Source organism: Trichechus manatus, unplaced genomic scaffold (assembly GCF_000243295.1).
Source record: "Trichechus manatus latirostris isolate Lorelei unplaced genomic scaffold, TriManLat1.0 scaffold00004, whole genome shotgun sequence".
Lineage (NCBI taxonomy): Eukaryota > Metazoa > Chordata > Mammalia > Sirenia > Trichechidae > Trichechus > Trichechus manatus.
The window spans coordinates 16,600,748-16,619,939 of record NW_004443940.1 but is presented as its reverse complement, the minus strand read 5'-3'; the positions used below and the strand labels follow the sequence as shown (position 1 = coordinate 16,619,939).

The 19,192-nt window shown below is 44.5% G+C and overlaps 1 protein-coding gene across 2 annotated transcripts in view; it reads left to right on the top strand.

Annotated features, from left to right (window-relative positions):
* The first annotated feature begins 3,589 nt into the window (after positions 1-3,589).
* MEIS1 (Meis homeobox 1) overlaps positions 3,590-19,192 on the top strand; it is a 140,053-nt gene continuing 124,450 nt past the window's right edge. For both annotated transcript variants that reach the window (XM_023733215.1, XM_023733219.1), the window contains exons 1-5: positions 3,590-3,813; positions 5,862-6,003; positions 6,518-6,568; positions 7,343-7,393; positions 8,804-8,950. In XM_023733215.1, coding sequence (XP_023588983.1) covers positions 3,614-3,813; positions 5,862-6,003; positions 6,518-6,568; positions 7,343-7,393; positions 8,804-8,950 — 591 coding nt within the window. In that variant the 5' untranslated portion in view covers positions 3,590-3,613. The remainder of the gene's footprint in view (positions 3,814-5,861; positions 6,004-6,517; positions 6,569-7,342; positions 7,394-8,803; positions 8,951-19,192) is intronic.

The window sequence follows — 19,192 nt, the reverse complement described above, 5'->3', positions numbered from 1 at the left end:
GAAGACAAAGGCAGCGCGGCCGCAGCCAGAGCCGAGCGCGCCGACCCCGCCGCGCCGCGCCGCGCCCTGGGCGCACGGCCGCCTCGCCCCGAGCGGGTCGGAGAAAGAGCCTCCCTACCCGCGGCTCCCCGGCCCCAGCTACGCCCGCGAGGTCTGGGCTGCTCAGAGCCCGCGTCGGGTTTCGCTTTCCGGCGATCATAAATAGCTTCGTGTTTGTAAACAGGCGCTGGAGGCACATTCCCGGCGCTCAGCTCATTGTTCCCTCCCTTCCTCTCTCACTTCGCGCAGGACGCCCGGGCTAGGGCTCCGGGCCGCCGAGGCGCCCAGACCCGAAGCGAGAAAATGCAAGCATTTCCCCTCCCGGGGACCGGCATCCATCTCTGACAGCAAAAAAAAACTCTAAGAAGGGTCTGCAGAAAGCCGGAGCCATCTCCAACCTACGTTCTCAGGACTCCTTAACATAGCCTTCCCAACCTCGCTCCTGCTTCTCCTCCTCCTCGTCCTCGCTCCCCGTTTGACTTTTCCCCTTGGGGTGTTTAGTTCTGAGGAGATGGCACTTTCTGCACCCCTTGCCCCGAAAAATACTGGCAGACCCCAGTAATTTCGAGAAAAGTCAGGAAGTCTATGCGCGGAGCCCTGTGCAAAATAGCTCCGGCTGCTGCCTGCCCGGCGTTTATTCCCAATTTATTTCAAGAGTCTGCTTTGGGGAGAGAGGCCGGAGGGGGGTGTGGAGAGAAAAGAATATGGAAAATAAAGCAAACGGCCGGGTGCTGCTCCCCGCAGTTGTGTGCGTATGCCCTGGGTGTGTGAGTGTTTGTGCCTGGGCGTGCGATTTAATAGAGCGCCTCTCTGCCTCTCCAGTGCGGCCAGAGCTCGCTTCGCGCACCCACCCCTGCCGAGGAGCCTACTTGCTGCAGCCCAATGCATTGTGTAAGACGCGACCTGTTATGGCCACCACTACTTCCGGGTTCTAGCATTCTGGTCGGAATCCACCTCTCCGCCTGTGCAACACACACTTTACACACGCACGGGGACTGCAAGCGGGCAGCATCGATCGTGGCTCCTTTAAGACAAACTCAGACATTTTTTTAAACCCTCCTCCTCTAATCTTCCTTCAGTGCAGCCGTTGCAAAGAGGGAGAGAGAGAAAGAGCGAGAGAAGAGAGAAACTGATTAGGAATTAGGACTGATTCAAAGAAAGCGAGCGCTAGGGCTTTGTGCATTTGAATATTAACATTTGAGGTGTTCTGACCAGAAGAAGACAGAGCGGATGATCATTCATTCACCACGTTGACAACCTCGCCTGTGATTGACAGCCGGAGTGGCAGAAAGCCATGAGATTTGGTAGTTGGGTCTGAGGGGCGCTCTTTTTTTTTTTTTTTTTTAACTGAATTTTTGGGGAGAGAAGAGAAGACCTGCTTTTCTTTCTTTCTTCCTTTCTTTTCTTTTCTTTCTTTCTTTTCTTTTTTTTTTTTTTTTTTTTGCCCCCGCTGCTGTCTTGGAAACGGAGCGCTTTTATGCTCGGTGACTCGGGCGCTTTGCTTCAGGTCCCCTAGACCGAAGATCTGGGACCGGTAGCTCACGTTGCTGGAGACGTTAAAGGATTTTTCGCCGTGCTCTTCTTTTTTTTTTTTTTTTTCCGGGGGAGTTTGCGTATTTGTTTCTTTTCACACTGGCCTTAAAGAGGATATATTAGAAGTTGAAGTAGGAAGGGAGGCCGATGGCGCAAAGGGTACGTATTCAAAAACAATTGTGGAACTCAAATGTGAGATTAAATTGAAACGTGGCTGAAGGACCCTGCTAAAAAGTTTCCTTTTTTCCTCTCTCTTTCTCTTTGAATGAGGCTCCTAAAGCCGTGGCCTAAAGCGAGATTTATTCAATGCATGTCTAGACTTTTATGTAAGTTATCTGTAATTGTTAATTCAGGTAATCAAGCTTTCTATAGATTCCTAACCAGCAGCTATGTAAATAAAAATACAGGCTCGAGAAATCATCTGTTAAAAAAACAGAACAAAACAAAAAACGCTAGGTACTTAATGCTATACTGGGCGTTCAGAGACCAGTTTAAAGCTATCTTTAAACTAAAATAAGCAGCTGGAAACTTCTGGTATGTTATTGATTATGCTCATCTTTGCTATTTCACTAGAAGCATTTAACTTTTCAAAGCAAATAACTTTGTCACAACTCAGCGGAATTTGAGTCGGAAAATATTCATCTTTTAACAATAATTTTAATTTGCATAGATTTTTATGCGAGGTAATACTCTGCAAGTTTTTCTCAGCTAAGTTCTGTACTAATTGGATCCTAAGCACACAGCTACTCACTTTAAAAATGCCGTACTAATTTCCCCAATATTCCTATTTGAATGGAAATGTAGTGAGGGTAACGTGAGACAATGACAACCCAACCGAGGTAGTTTCTTAAAAGAAAAGAGGTCCACAAAAAGCCTTCCTTGCATAATTTGTGTCCTGGCCCTCAAAGCCCTGTTTGCAAAAGAAAGTTACTAGGCTGACACATTTTTCTTTACTCCTTTGGTTCAGGCAAATGTCAGCGTTCTTCCAAGCTCCTTTCACACCTCTGGCTTTAAGGAGATGCAACTGGTAATTCCTCTTTTCTTTGAAAATCATTTCACCCTCAGCACCTCGAAATCTTGGGAAAAGAACTTGCTTGGAATGAAGCAATTAGAAATTCGAAATAGCTAAATTTCGCACACAAAATGACAATCAATATGAAAGTAGCTTTTATGGAAGAGGAAGATGGGTTTATATGTATGTTTGCTTTGAATTTGCTTTAAACCTGATGAGTAACATTCGCCTCATTGACTTCTAGTATGGGGGGACAGTTCATAGAGGAAAACAAATAAAATAATTAACTTCTTTAACTATAGATTTTTCTCTCACTTTGGGGAAAAATTGCCCAATTTGTAAATTCAGCTTTAATGTACAGTGAAAGCTACTCTTTCCTGAGTTCCACTTTTAAGGGGGCAGCTAGTTTGTATAATTTAGCAGAGTTTGTCTTGGAAAGCACAGGAAATGCAGTGTCTTACAGGACTGCCTAACCCCACACTGGCAGGGAAATAAAATGAGAAGCCTGTCTGAATTCACGTGCTTGGCATAGCTGTTCCCATCGTAACTTTTTTTTTTTTTTTTAAATTCACCCTGATGTGAAGGGGCTGAAACCAGGCGGGTTTGCTGCACTGTCCTGGCACGTTTTACTATTGTGATTTTGAATTTCCTCCTCTAGAGACTTGAACGTTTTACCTTCCGCCCTCCGGGAGAAAGCCTCCCTTTCTTTCCTTCTTTCTTCCTTCCTGCCTTGCCAAAGGAGCCTGAATTTTTTAATTAGTTGATAGGGACACAACTTAGGGCAAGCCCTTTCGTCCCGGCTGAGTCTCACAGAGAATCCTGGAATTTTTACTTTTAAAATTATTTGCTAAATAAGAAATCTTAACTTGAGAGATGCAAGGCCGCCGCATTCCGGGTGGAAGGACCCAGCTGGACTGACATTATATAAGCTTCGTGCCCTGCGGTTTCCCCCTTTCACCCGTCTGGCCTTCTGAACCTTCTTATCTCCTGTTTGTCATGCAGTACGACGATCTACCCCATTACGGGGGCATGGACGGAGTGGGCATCCCCTCCACGATGTATGGGGACCCGCATGCTGCCAGGTCCATGCAGCCGGTCCACCACCTGAACCACGGGCCTGCTCTGCACTCCCACCAGTACCCGCACACAGCTCACACCAACGCCATGGCCCCCGGCATGGGTTCCTCCGTCAATGACGCTTTAAAGAGAGATAAAGATGCCATTTATGGGTAGGTACAACGAGCAGCAGGTTAAATAGTTGAGATGTGATGCTTGCCTTGTTTCCCTATGCCGTTGGTAAGAGGCAAGTCGGAGCTCTCCGGATAGAGGTACATGTATGGGACTTGACTTTAGCATTGCATGGGAAATTTGGGGAGGCAGTCAGCTAGCCCCCAAGTCACCCATTTCCACACACCCTCCGCGCCAGCCTAGCGTCCGGATCCGCCACGGCGGTGCCTGCCAAGGGGGTCTCCGTCCGGGAAAAGTTGCTTGAAGGTCCCTCGGCCCGTCTCAGACCCTGGCTCGAGAGCTTAGCGGGTTGGAGTCTTCACTCGCTGGGCTTGGCTGGGAGAGCGTTAGGGGGTTCTAAATGTAGGCGCCTTTGTGTTAGAAGGAAAGTTTTAGTTTAGGGAAAATCTTTCAAGCCACTGACTTGCTAAGTTGACTCAGCAACCGCATGCTGGTTCTCCACAGCACAATAAAATCCAGAGAGGACAGTTGCAGGTCAGGCAAGGGGGAACATGTTTTGCATTTAGGGAATTTGACCACTGACTTCAAGGAGAGGGGCTGGCTTTGAAATTTTACAGATATTAAGAAACTTCGAGGCGTTTTTGCACTTTGTGTTCAAAGGCAAAACGTGCCAGGTTTAGATAGAAATGGATGCGGGGTGCCCTCCGGCCGGGGGCTGTTTTCTGGCGGCTGTTTACACCGCGTTCTCTCAGGCCATTCGATTAGACTCTGGACTCTATCCTTGACTAGCAAAATCCTTTGAAAGTCACTTGTGCCTACTGTGTGCTGATGAATTTGGGGATTTTTTTTTTTTTTTTTTACTTTGTAGCTAGCATCTTTTATTCCGATTAATTTCTTCTTTTGTAAAACTATGCAACACTGGCCCTCCCAGGCTCAAAAATCTTTCTTCTTTATTTTCTGGCCCCTTGTACTATGGGGTTGTTTAAATCCCAGCATTCTGTCCGCAGCGTTAACTGCAAATTGTTTAGGCTCCGGGACAGAACATTTGGGGAAGCTTTGAAAAGGACCCCGAACTGTTAAATTCCCAGCTGGGCTGTGAGAGCTAATAAAAGGCTTGAGACACCTCTTTGGGCATTATAAGAAGCATTTTTTTTTTTTTTTTTTTTGCTTTATGGGCTGAGATAAGCAACATCTAGGCCCCTCGCAATGGCAGCTGTTTTGCCACTCCGCAGAGACAAAATGAAAGGCTTTACCGCAGGGACAGTGGAAGCAACTTTCTTTTGCGGGCCTTGGGAACATCGGTGGGGGGAGGGAAGTGTGCAGGGAGCCGAGAAGGAGGCTCCCTGCTCTCCGAGGGTCATGGGGTCGACATCGGTAGGCGCAGTCCCCTGACTGTCGGTCCTTTGCCGAAGTTAGCTGAGCGCCTGCCACCGAGATCTCCCAGGCCTCGGGCTTCGCGCGTCCGCCTCCAAGTAACCTACTTGAATTAGCTTTCCCAACCCCTTACCCCCGCTCCTTTCTCCTCCACCAGGTCCTGGATGTGAAGCGGAGGGACCCGGGCTTGTGGGGGTGGGAAACTTAATTCAAAATGGCTGCTGGAACCGCTTGGATTTTTATCCTTAGCAAATGTTACCAATTTCTCCGGCCAGAAACGCTGCACCGATCCTCAGATACGGTCCATAGCTCAGGGCCTCCGACATAAGGGCCCTGGGAGGAAGGGGAGGTGAGCGGTCACCGAGGTGGGGGGAAGGGAAAAGAAAAAAGTAGATGTCAAAGCCAGGGTGGGTGTCCCTGCCTCGAGTTCCTACGGCTGTTTTTCTTGGGCGCCTTTTTCACTGGCTGGGGACTAACCAGGGGGCCCTGGTGGTGCAGTAGGCTGCTAACTGAAAGGTCGCCGGTTTGAACCCACCAGCCGCTCGGCGGGAGAAAGACGTGGCAGCAGTCTGCTTCCTTAAAGATTACCCTATGGGGCAGTTCTACTCCGTCCTATAGGGTCGCTATGAGTCGGAATCGACTCGACGCCAGTGGGTTTGATTGTGGTTTGAGGACTAACCATTGTGTTGTTTGTGACTGTTGTATTTTCTTGCAGACACCCCCTCTTCCCTCTCTTAGCACTGATTTTTGAGAAATGTGAATTAGCTACTTGTACCCCCCGCGAGCCGGGGGTGGCGGGCGGGGACGTCTGCTCGTCAGAGTCATTCAATGAAGATATAGCCGTGTTCGCCAAACAGGTCAGCAAAATAAATGTTTAAAAAGAAAAAAGAGCCCCCTCCTCACCCAACACATTTTCCAAAGTAGCTAATAAATAGTCCACTCCAAGCCATGCGTATTTCACCTCCCCTGAGACGTTCCTCCTATATGGGAGTTTGTTTGAGGATGATTTAAAAATAACCGTATTCAATCCCACTCACCTCCCATAACCTAAAACAGAACGCCCATTCTATAAAATAAAATCGCGAACACCACGCGTTATAGCTGCTTTGGATTTGGCGAGCTGCTCAGCGTCCTGGAGAATCGTTCTTGCTACTAGAAGTAAGATTGAGCTTTGGGGGCGTTTTCGGCTTATTTGATTCACATTGAAGTGTCTCTGCGCGGGACGAACTCGGTGTGACCGAGCTCCTCCCGGAGGTTACACACTGCCCCCATCAGCGTAACGAGGCAAGAAACCAGGGAAGACCACCAGATTTCAAATATTCTTTCTTTTTTCCCCTCTCCCTCTCCCCTCTCCTTCTCGCTTGTATTTAGATTCGCGCAGAAAAACCTCTATTTTCTTCTAATCCAGAACTGGATAACTTGGTAAGAGCGGACTCCTTACCCTGCCCCCATCTCCCCACCCAACGCCCCCAGCTTTGCTTTGAGAGCCCTGAGTTTCTACACGGGTCTGCCTGTAGCTGCAAGTCGGCTGTAAATGTTTCTGTCCACGGACAAGTGGTCCGGGACAAGGTCCCGGGGAAATAAATTCATCTCGAGAGGCGCCGGGCAAGGCGGCGCGGGGCAAGGCGAGCTTTTGTTTTTTTATGATAGGCGGGCTGCGCAGCCCTAATCAGCGCGGGGATTTATCTCTGGGCCTGTCAGCGTGTGTGCTTAAACTTTGCGGACTTCCCAGCCCTCAGAGTCGCGTCACAAGGGCAGCGACCAGGCCAGGGCCCCTAACAACCAATTTTGCCTGCAAGGTGTGCGTAGAGCAGCAGGAAGTTTTAATGTCAAAACTCACCATTGGGGGCGATTTGGACTATTTTCTGTCCACTCCTTCCTAAGAAAAAGCGAGTCCAGGGATGTGGCCCTTGGAGAGGGAGGTGTGGGGCTGAGAGAAGGGAGAGTCGTGGGGGAGGAGAGTGTTTATGATCCCCACTTAGATGCTTTGTTGTTATTTTAGCTATTTTTTTCTCCTTAAGAAATATAAACCTCTAGATGGTACCCAGTCGCTGCTATTAAGTTTTAGTGTTATTGCCATAAATCAAAATAACTCTGTTTACTGGGAGGAGGGGGCTGGCTGGAGATGCTAGAGCCGCGACAGCCAATTTTCCACAAACCAGGAATGAGGTGCTCATTCTTTTTGTATCTTTGCAGATGATTCAAGCCATACAAGTATTAAGGTTTCATCTGTTGGAATTAGAGAAGGTAATTCCTCTACCGCTTTTCCTATTGCTTCCCGATCACCCCCAAACACACAGAGAGGGAGGGCTCGGGATGGCTGAAGTTCAGACTTCTGTGACATTTGCATAAATGTCTTTCCTTCTGGTAATTGGTGTCAAGGCCAATCTTAGCGTCTATTTCTCTTTGCAGTTTAATTACAATTTCAGTCACTAAAACTGGAATCACAAATGCCCTAGCCTTGTGTCGTTCTTACTACCTTGCGGGCTTTGTGTAAATAGTTGGAATTCTATGCATCCCAGTTGATGTTTCAAATGTTGTTGCGAATTTGCTTCATAAGTTATACCTATGTGGTCTCGGCTCTTCCTCCTCTTCTTTGCTAACTCTGAGGGGGAAAAAGTTTTGTTTAGTTTAGTGAGTTTCTGGAAGACAGTCTGAGAGCAGCGGCAGGTCAGACACAGGGGAGAGGCGGAGCGGGAGGAGGAGCAGGCAGGGAGCCTGGAGGAGGTGGTGGGGGAGGCACAGTAAACGTTTTGCAGAGACAAAGCAGAGTTGATAGTTGTGTCAATTTCTTGAATCTGTGAATCCAGCACACACCTCATCTTCATACCCAAGAAAATGGGTGTGGGATAACATGATTTTGCTAGCTGTTCTATAAATCTCAGCAATAAAAAACTTAATGCACTGTAATTCAAACTAACATTGCATTGCAAGCAGTCTGGGGTTTCTTGTGAAATTTTGCATGTCAGTGATGGCTGGGCCTGCAAGAGACCTCTCGACTTACCCTTAAATATTGTGAGGCTTTCTTTTTCCTTAAAAAAAAAAAAATATCAATTTGATAAGTTCTGGCTGTAGGCTTTTTCATATCACAGGTACTGGCAATTTGATTTCCTTCTTTTTTTTCTTTAAAGGAAGTATCCTAATATATGCTCCTTATGAATAGAAAGCCCAGTTGCAAACATTGTAGGGACTTGAGTTTTCAGGCATACATCCTCTGCCACCACAGTACTGGGCCTTTGGATATGTATGAATGTATATATATATATATATATATTCACATTTTTCCTCAGACACTTTGAAAAAGAATTTATGATAAAGTAACTGGATGAAATTAAATAGTTTACCTTAAATGTCACCCACACAGGTCACCTCTCTAATGGCCACAGCCCCGGGAGCAGACGAATTTAACACGGGTGTTGAATATGTTGTAGCCTGTGAATCATCTTGTCACTGTCAATTTTCTGGGATATCTCTATTTTGCAAGAAAAGAAAGTTATTCCTAATTCTGGATGCGTCTGGGGGGTCTCTGGAGGACAATTGCCCTGTGTTTCCCCTGTTTGGAAGTTTGGATCTCACAAGGGGGGTGGATTGCACTTGTCAATGTCATTTATGCACTCCTGATTATATTTCCATTTTTTTATTTCTGTCATAATGTAGGTACACGAATTATGTGACAATTTCTGCCACCGGTATATTAGCTGTTTGAAAGGGAAAATGCCTATCGATTTGGTGATAGACGATAGAGAAGGAGGATCAAAATCGGACAGTGAAGATATAACAAGATCAGCAAATCTAACTGACCAGGTATGCGCTTTTCAATCTTCAACATCACTGGAAAAAAAAAAAATCTGTATGCATATTGCTTGCTGGGTCACTACCACCTCCTTTTATTATTTGCATATGATTAAGTCCCCTTTAGATACATTTCCATCGAAATGAAAATTTTTGAATAATGTGGCTATTATTGCTTCATTAAGGCTGGCTCTGGGATTCGACCTGTAGAGATGAGCTTGTAAAAGCTTTGCCTGCAAACTTGACCTGTTTCTTGTCGCTTTTAATTTTTGTCTTTATTTTATTTACCCTCTATAATAATGGGAGTGTTAACTGCCAGTGACCGCCTCTGATTGTAGGGCTTTGTTCCGGAGCATTTCCACCCCCCTTCTATCTCGAAGAAAAGAAAAGTGTAGGGTCTGCTTATTTCTTATTTTATTAGGAATAAATCCAAGATAGGTGGTCTAAGAGAGACAGCGAGGGTTTGAAATCTAGCAAATGCTGGCTATTTTCTCCCTGTCTATACGGTTCATTAGCCTGTCTTGTCAGTTTTCCTCGGCCGAACGCTTCTAGACCTCACTGAACATTGCTTTGTGCAGTGCCTGCTGCAAGCTCGCCCATTTTATTGTACTTAATAGAAAAAATAAGACCAGGACGAGGTTATAAAAACAGACAAATATGGACTTTTCTCCCTGTCCTTTGCACGCATCCTCCAGCTGGTCCATGCTCTGGGCCCGCTGGGTTGGCAGCTTTTGGAAGTGTCAGCGTCTGGGCACCCCAGTGGCTCCCTCGATGTGGCGGGAGGGGGACTTCTGCTGCCTTTGCTCTCTCCTGCCGGTTCTTGGCTTCCTGAGCCCCCGCCTTTCCTGTGCTCCCTCCAGGCCCTTCCTCCGCTGCCTTGTTAAGTGGGGATGCCTTTTATTTGGAGTTGCTGGGGGGATTTCTCTCTCTCTCACTCCGACACCATTCTTTGCTCCCAGTTTCTCTCTCTCTCTCTCTCTCTCTCTCTCTCTCTCTCTCTCTCTCTCTCTCGTCGCTGTGTCTCTGGACTGGGCCAAAGGAGTTGCAAAAACGCAATGAAAGTGAAAACGTGAGGAGTGGGTGAGATGAAACCGGGCCCAGGACAGCTCTCTGTTGCGAATTGTTGCAACCCGTCTGGAGATTTAGGTTGCCGGCCTCTCCCAGCCCCCACAAAGAAGCGAAGCCCCGAAGTTGTTTCTCTTTCTAACTTGGCACGTGAATCCCGTCTTGGGGGAGAAATCAGCCTGCCTTTGTTAAGCCAAAGGCCAGCTAGGCCGGCAGAGTTTTCCTTTGCAAGATTTGCAATGATCGCGGTTGGCCAGCGACTGTCTTGCGGGGTCCTTGCCGGAATGCCCTGACACTTCGGTCTTGGTGTTGTCTCAAAGTTTTTTTCTCCCAGCATCGCCCCCTTAAAATAAAATTAAAAACAAAACAAAGCAGAACAAAAACAGGCTAGGTGTCTTTGGGAGACCCCACGACAGTGGCATAATTCCTACTTTACCCAAGATGAGTAGGGGCAGGCAGAGAGCTGAGCTTTAACAGCGCCAACACTCCGGGTCATTATTATTCGCTGAATTGTAAACTTTCGGCAGTGTAGACGAGTGCTCAGAACAAGGAGCCTAAGCAATCCTGGCGCGGTGTGGCCGAGGTAGGAAAGCTGCCGGCGGCTCCCGCCCCGGCCCCGCAGGCTGCCGGGCCTCCCGCCTGGTTCAGCCCGCCAGATCTCGCCCGGGAGCTGTTAAATGCAGATTCAGCCGAGGAACCCTTAGGTAGCTGCTGTTGAATAAAAATTGTAATCCAACAAGCCTAACTAGAAAATGGGATTCTAAAAGCTCCTGAGTGCTGGGTACATAAAGCTATTTGAGCAAATTACAAGAATAGCTTAGGGGCATGAATGAAATCAACACTTTAATTGCCTCTAAAATGAAGATTTATACCCCATTTTCTCGACGAATCATTATTTTATTAAAGTCAAAGATAGAGAAGCAAAGTTATGGGGTTCTTTTGGGGGGCATACAAAAGTGATATAACATCATTGAGTTCTCCCCATACGCCTTCCGTAAACTTTTGTTACCCAATTACCTTAATCTGAGATATACGAAGATTGGTGTGCGATTGTTTAGGTTAAAATGCATTTTATTTTCCTCCCCTACCTACAAAATAAAAGCCGTTTGGAGCGTACTTCTCGGTCTCCGCCGGGTAAGAATGGGCTTCGCAGCTTTGGGAGGGACGCGGCTTGCTGAGCTCGTGGCCTTGTCGGCCGGGGCGCGTGGGCGCGCTCGAGTGGCCCTGCCGGCTCACCCAGGTCTTCTATTCGTCCGAGAGCTGCAAACCCAACTTTCCTCCTTTTAACGGTCCGGCTCCCGGGAGCCGGGGGCAGGTATACCTAGGCCCCTTTTGGAGAGGGGAGCGCTGAGTACAGAGCGCATGCAAGATTGTGCCCACAAATCCCGCGCGCCCTCGGGCACTGGGTGGGCTCCCCTGGCGTGGGAAGGTGGGGGAGAGAAGGATGAAGCGCCAGGGCCGCCTCGAAGGCGCCAGTTTTCGAGACTGGAATCAGCTCGCCCGCGCCCGAGGACTCTGGACCCCACATGCGGCGCCCTGGGAGCCGAGTCCCAAAAGGCCAGCCTCTCCACCTGTCTGCGAATGCGGCCCGGCCAGTTTGAGCCTCGGCTGAAGGTGCGCTCCAGAACTGGACCGCTTCAGGTGTGGTGCGAGCGCGGGACCTCGTTAGCTCATTAACTCCGTGCCTGTGGGATCTGCTGGCAGCAGGGTTTACTTGACTTTACATGTTTTCCTCGGAGGGCGCGAAGGTTGCCACCCGCGCGGGGGATCGACGACTGTGATACCAGAGGGTTTCCCGGAGGGCAAAGGCGGCGGAAATCCACTTGGCGTTGTAGAATTGTTGGTGTGGGGAGTTTGCATCAAATTCAGACGCCACTAGAAGCCATAATCCCGACCCTCGTCCCCCAACCCGTCCTGGAGGCCGCCCAGAGGTCCCCTGTCCTCAGAGCCACGTCCGGCTAGCGCAGGCCTCCCGGGCGCCCTCTCCCGACGGCCGCGCTTCCCCAAGCTGAGGGCAGCCAGGGGCGTGGAGGGCCGGGCTGCGGGCAAAGAAGGGGACCGAGGTGCGAGGCGTCGAGGTGAGTGTCGGGCCTGGTTAGCGACAGAAAAGGACCCGGGTCCGAAGGGAGGAGGGGCGCGTGTTTGGGGGCACAGGGTGGAGTTGGGGGCCTTGCGAGGGGCAAGACGAGGAAGAAAACTGGCCGCCCAGATGGTAGATTTTAGACTGCGCTCCATGTAGGAGCTGTCGAATGAAGCCTCCCAGGGTTGTCTGCTGCTCACTGCTCCTTGAATCCGAGCGTTTTCCGCTCCCAGAATGGGTCGGGAGAGGGAGTGGCGAGACGAGTAGGGTCTCCAGGCCCCCAAGGCCGCCTTCTGGGGTGGCCACGTCTGTGCGTAGCGAGCTGGTACTCAATGGGCCTGTGCTCCGCCACCGGAGCGGCCCTGATTGTCCCTGTGAGGCAGAGAAGTGTTCCCTTTGGATTAGAGTTTGTACCCAACAGCCGCTCTCCGGGGGGTTCTCGGCTGAATCTGCATTTAGCAGCTCCTAGGTTAGGGCCGGCGGGCTGCACAGGGCACTCTGTTGCATGTTAATCCAGATTTGTCTCTGACGTCTGGGGAGAAGTAATATGGCTCGCAGAAATGGAACACGAACGCCACGCTCGCCAGGCAGGTTAAATGCCAAGTGCTGGTGGGCTCCCAGGGGGCAGCCGCCGGGGCTGCGCGGCCCAGGCTGGAGAGCGCTAGGCCGCGGGGCCACCGGACGCAGGGCAGCCCTGGGTCAGTGCCCTTTGGTTCCCAATTGGGCCTGGGGACCCTGGTGGCGATGGTTTTATTTGAAAAGTTGGGAATGTTGTTTCCAAAGGAGAGTTTTGGTTAAAATTCTTAAAACTGAACTAGGACTTGACTGAAACCACCCCCTCCCTGTAAATGGGGTAGTGGGATGTGCCCAAAGGAGTGTTAAGCTTTCTCTTTGGGGGAGGTGTTATGGTAAGGAATGGGGAAGGAACAACCTAATGTCCTTGATGGACTGGATCTGCTGCTTAAAAAAAAAAAAAAGATAGGGCCAGTGGATATTTACTAATACTAGAGGTAGAGGCAATTTGTTTTCCTCCAATAAGAAGACTGGGACACAAACAGTGAGGGGCAGGAAAATGGCCCCCTTGTCACGTGGTATGTTTCTAAGTGCTTGCGTTTGATAGTCTTATTTAAATTGTAAATGCCTAATAGGGTCCCACTTCTGCCTGATCCTGGAACCTCTCAGTCCACAGGTCTTGAGACCAGTGGGGTCTTAGCAGCCTCTGACTTTATTTGTGATTGTTGTTGGGGGTCATGTGGCCTGTTCTTAATTTTTTTTTTTTTTTAATATGTCAAAGAGAAATTATGGCAAGATTCTCTTTAATGATGAAATAATAAGGTGCTGACTGCTTGTCACTACACTGGCTAATTGGGATGTTCATTCTAGGCCCTTTATTGTTTAGTACCTTTTGAATTAAAAATTAGTTGTTTACTAGGTATGTTTTTTATTGTTACTTTATGATTGGCTTTTAGAGTGTATTTATGTTTGAACTTCAGAGTAGAAATGTATTGATTCTTAGTAGGGGCACTTGAAAACATCTTAGAAAAACAATAAGAAAAAAGAGAAGTACAGGGTATACGCAGATAGGTTGAGAACAAGTACATTGTTAAATGTCTTGAAGTGTAAATGCTAAGACAGTACTACAAAAGTTATTCTTATTTCATAGCTCCACCCTCTCTCTGGAAGTCCCCAGTGCAAGTTCCATGGTTAATAGAAAGCAATGATACTAATGCTAGTTTGTGCAAAGTAAAGCCCCGTAACAGTAACTATTGTTCCGTGATTTAACCAGCTCTGTGGCAATAGGTCACTCAAATAGCAATCCCTCTCCCACCAGAATGACTCCATTGCTCACCATGCAGAAATCTATAGAGTGGTTGTGTGTGCTATTGCTGTCAGTCCTAACATAGAGACTTTTATTAAAAAAAAAACATGGAGAAGCTTAAATAGTAGAGGAAGCGAAGGAAGAGGAAGGAAAAAGATAAAAATGTGGGCCACCCTTTAAAAAAAATAATTAAAATATCAGGCTATAATTGCCCAACTTTGAAAATAAACAAATTTTAAATCATTATGTTTTCAAACACCGGTATGTTTAAATTTTAAAATGTTTGTCACAGTCCAGAAAGATTTAAAACACAGCTGTTACTGGGTGATGGAAGGAAAATTCTGCAGTAAAACTCCATACTCTTAAAAAACAAGGAGTATTTGTGGTGCCATAGTGGAAACCTCATGTTTTTTCAGACCAAGCAGATAGGCTAAAGTATTACCATGGGACTTACTGTTATAAAACTAGCTTACCTTCCCTCACAGGTGGAGCTTGAAAAACTGTGATGAATCCATAACAAGTTATATTAAGACACTTGCCATAAATGAAAATAATGTCAACATGAATTCAAATGAAGTATTTTTGTGTTGGTAATATTAGGCTTTCCATTGCAACAACAACATTTTCTTATGCAACGTAAATATGTCAAACAAATGGGAAATGGTAAAGTTTTAATAAATGATCGTTTAATCATCAAACACAACCCAAGTATATATACAGAAACTTTTAAAGGAAAGTCAGCATACAGTCAAATTCCTATAGGGACCAGGAGGGAAGTGATCAAAAAATGAACATGAAATAAGACTTCCTGCAAGAAAGTCTGTAATTCAACATTATTTGACTCTTCCGTCAGGGAAATAGTTGAAGGATAGTAAACTGATACCGTTCATAGTCATTTCTGTTACGTAGTCTTAAATGTTTGCAACTGTAGCATTTTACATGGCCTTTTTTGGATTATGGTGTCTATCATATTTGTATCAAAGTAGTACTTGAATTTATGTTACAATCGAAACAAAAAATTGTTACCATTTCTCCTGGTGCCAAAAAAGGAATTTAATGTTTAAAAATTAAATCAAAATTATGGGAAAGTATTCTTCTACAAATAAAGACATAAAAATAGAATACATGTGACAGTTTATCTGACACTGGTACCGATATCAGACTTAAAGGTTTTCAAAATTCTAAGTAAAACAACACTGTATAAATCATGTTGGACTTGCTACCCTTAATCAGCAGGAAACATTAGGATATAGTACCTGCTTAAAAAGCTAAATTTTCTATATATAAAATATAATCTCCTCACTTAAGTTCTAACAATAGTTCCAAAATTTGACGTTTGGGGTTCAGTAAAAGTTTGGATTTTACTATTCTTAACATGTGTGAATAAACCTTGTGTGTGTAAAATCAATTTTGAAAAATTCAAGCAGATGAGAATGTCTGTGTAGTATGAAAGTAAAAGAACATCCTCCCTCTATCCTTAACTTAATATGCCATGCTTTCAGGATTACGGGAATTTGGAAATGCTTTTTTGGAATCTTAAATAGTCTCTCTAGGAAGTAAACCTATGTTGGGCAGTTGCTGAATTTCCCACACTTATAAATTTGACATTCTAATAAATGGCATAAGGGATGCCCTGTGAAATAAGCAAGGATATACTCATTTAAATATTTGTCATTACAATCCGATTTCAATCGGTTTAATGCATTCAAGTGCACAGAATTAAAGCAATTGGCAATACTTTACTACATTCTGAACACTCTTTTGCAAAATAGCATTTCTTAATCTAGAAAATATGTCCTTGTTAAAGAAAATACAAGAGTATAAATCTTTTGAAAGTATTTTATATTTCTTGACTTTCTTGGCTCAAAATTCCTCAAATCGATTAAAACATGCCATAAAAATTTGTTCTCTGGTAAAAAAAAAAATGCTTATTTCTAAGTTTATTGAATCATACACCTGTTGTTTATTAGTATCTTGAGTATATATAGTCAACTAAAAGTTATAACCAGAACTAAGTCATTAACTCTTTTTAAGATATGAAATAATCATGCAGTGTCTTTTCCATGAGCTATACACCATTGTATATGGCATAAACTTATGGGAGGACAAATGAGTTGTAAACGTAAATTTTACTTTATTTATAATTCTCAAAAATACAGTTCTATAATTAACTCTTCCCTTGACACTTTTTAATGACTCCTTTTATAATTAATAGGACTTACGCTCACGAAGTACAGAACCTTGAGTGTGTAATGTTATGGGTCTTTAAAGGCTTAAATGAAATCATACTCTGCCATAGAAAGGAAAACTTCTGCTATTAATAAGTTTACTAAGTAATACATTCTAAATAACCACAACTTTTTATGAGTTTAACAAGTTTTTGTTGGTGTGTGCCATCGAGTCAATTCTGGTTTATAGCAACCCTATAAGACAGAGCAGAACTGCCCCATAGGTTTTCCAAGGCTGTAATCTTTACAGAAGCAGACTGCCACATCTTTGCTGGTGGGTTCGAACTGCTGACCTTTTGGTTAGCAGCCAAGCGCTTTAACCACTGTGCCACCAGGGTTCCTATTTAGAAGATAGGAGTAAGTGACTAATTTTGAGTGATATTAGAATTATTCCCTGGAATGTAAGCTAACTTGGAATTAATTGTCATTGTTGATAGATTCCCATTTCTATAGATTTTTCCTTACGCTTTAAAACATGGTATATATTTACTATTTACTAGCTGGAAGCGTCTGTGTTATTGTCAATTTTTTAGCAAGGCAGAGCTATAGGTCTTTCTTTCTCTGATCACTTCTTTTCTACTGTTTGGTAAAACTTCTTCTGCCTGAGATTTGAACTTCAACTCTTTGGGTAGATCTCATTTCCCTATTTGAGTACCTCATGGGTTATTATCCACTTATGGGTATGTTTTACTGAGAAGATGAAAAATGTTACTCACTTTGGGACAGGAATGAATAGAGACCAAAGTGTCAGATGTTCCCAACCTGTGCTTTACAATTAGGTGAAAAACTGGAAACTGTTATTCTTGTTGGCCTTCCTGAGGGCTGTGAATACTTGATATAAAGATTCATATCAGTCCCTTTGTGGTCTTCCTCTTAAGGCCTAAATGTTTGTTTTCAGTGACTGTATACTTAACTGATGGTCCATATTCAGTCCCAGACCTTCATGATTTGCGTTTTATTCTGAATTTGCATTCGCATTATGTCGCATAGAAACTCTTTAAAGTGGAGTCAGCTTATGAGTATTATGAAACTCTGGAAAATGAAGTTTATAATGAAACAGACATAGCTGTCAAAAGGACGGTGAAGGGAGCAATTTGATGTAAACCCAGTTTTCTCATCCCATCCCAGCTTGTAAAAGGTTTATCTCTCTTCTTTTAAAAATATTAGAAGCTGAATGAATAACAGTTTCTTTGACAATAAAACTCCTCTTAATGTCTCCATAACTATTGGGATGTGTTCTCGAACATTTACTTAATTTGATAGACAAACTGTAATTAACTGTGACCTATAGTGTTCTCTGTTATTCAGAGGCAATTCCTTAGCGATTTGAAAACTTCATTTCAAACTAAATGCTGTGCAATATCTGAGGTTCTGAAGGCATACTCACCCTATTTACACAAAGCAGAGTGTTGGTGTGTCTGTGGGGCTTCAAATGGGAGACTCTTTTCTGGCGGGGTTCAGAGACAGCAATTTTTACAGTGTAAAACTTTTAGCAAATTAACTACAGAAGGTGGACTCTGGATTTTTTTTCGTTTTTTGGCCTTTCTTTCTATTTACTGCAGTTTTAAAGTTATTCTCATGGAAACAAAAACACAAAACAAATGCTATATGTTTCGTGGGGCAAAAACTTATCTATGACATTTTAAACCTAGTTATTTATTGATCCTAAAAGCCAGCAATGTAGAGAGAGATTTAAAAATAACAGCTAATAGCAATATGCCATTAGCTATGATGCTGTCATCAGAGTGGTAGAATTAAATTGAGTGTTTTGGGTTTACCTGGAATGTTTACTCAAAAGTTCCCAGCAGATCTGGAGTTGTTTTGAAATTCCACGTAAGAATATTTTAGTGTAAATACTTTGGGATAACTCACCAACGAATATTACTTTTATTTGAAATTGTCCATTCATACGAGACTCTGTCTCCTGAGTAGCCACCCTGCCCTTCACTCTTGAACAGTTCAGATAAATGTATTATTTATTTACAGTCTATTGTATACATTATTTATAGGAAATGTGCCATAACTCTACAGAGCATATGGAATTTATCTTCATGAGATAGAGGTAGCATCTCTGCCAAAAGTGGCATAGCCCTAAGTAGATAATAAAGATTACTCTCAGTGTACAGATAAATATCATCTCTTACAGAGTCATTCCATGTTCGTCTTTTATAGCTCCAGATGCAAATACAGTTTTCTATTTTCATTTTAATTGTCATAGTTTTTTTGCCTTCAGCTTCTGCCAGAAGGAATCAGGACTTTTACATGTTTGACTTAATCTTGATGATACATTAATGCGTTTGAGGGAAGAAAAAAAGGTGACAATATCATTTAACCCTTTCCTTTCTTTCAGTGTGTTTTCTCTGTCCCTAACATGTTCTGAAGTTTTCTGAGGAATATTGTCCATGAAGTTTCACCGTATTTGGCCTATTGTTCCACCGTATTTTGAGATTTTATAAGCTGTGTTAAATGACAAAGTCACCAAGAGAAACATCAGGTTCATTGTGCCCTACAGTTTCTTGCACAAAATAACAGAAACATGCACACTCATGCTGCTTCTGTGCATATCAAGTGTATTGTTGGTGTTCAAATATTTTTTATTCTAATAGTTACTCAAAGGCAATAACAATCTGCATGTGAGTGAGTATAAACATTTTTATTTGGGAATTTGGAATTTGCAGCAACTCACTTTTATTTTCCAAATTACCCTGCCATTTCAATTAGGGGCATTGTTCTTCACTCTACTGTTGCAATGTTCTAAAGGTTTGCTTGCCACCCTAAGAGTGAGTTGTTTGAGTGGTTAATATTTATTAAGGGCATGTAAAGAACATACCAATTGGGAAAGGGGAGAGTAGAATACTAACAAATCAATTATGGGGATTTCCTTCACTTCTTTAGAATACTTCTAATATTCCAAATACTCTTATAACTGCTGAACTGGTATGAATAGCCTCTAGAATAATAGCTTTAGGTATGGCTGAAGAATAGCATTCTGATTAACTGGGATTTCTTAAAAAGTGCACCAGCAGTGCAGCTCTGTGTTCTGCTGCTGAAATTCACAGTTG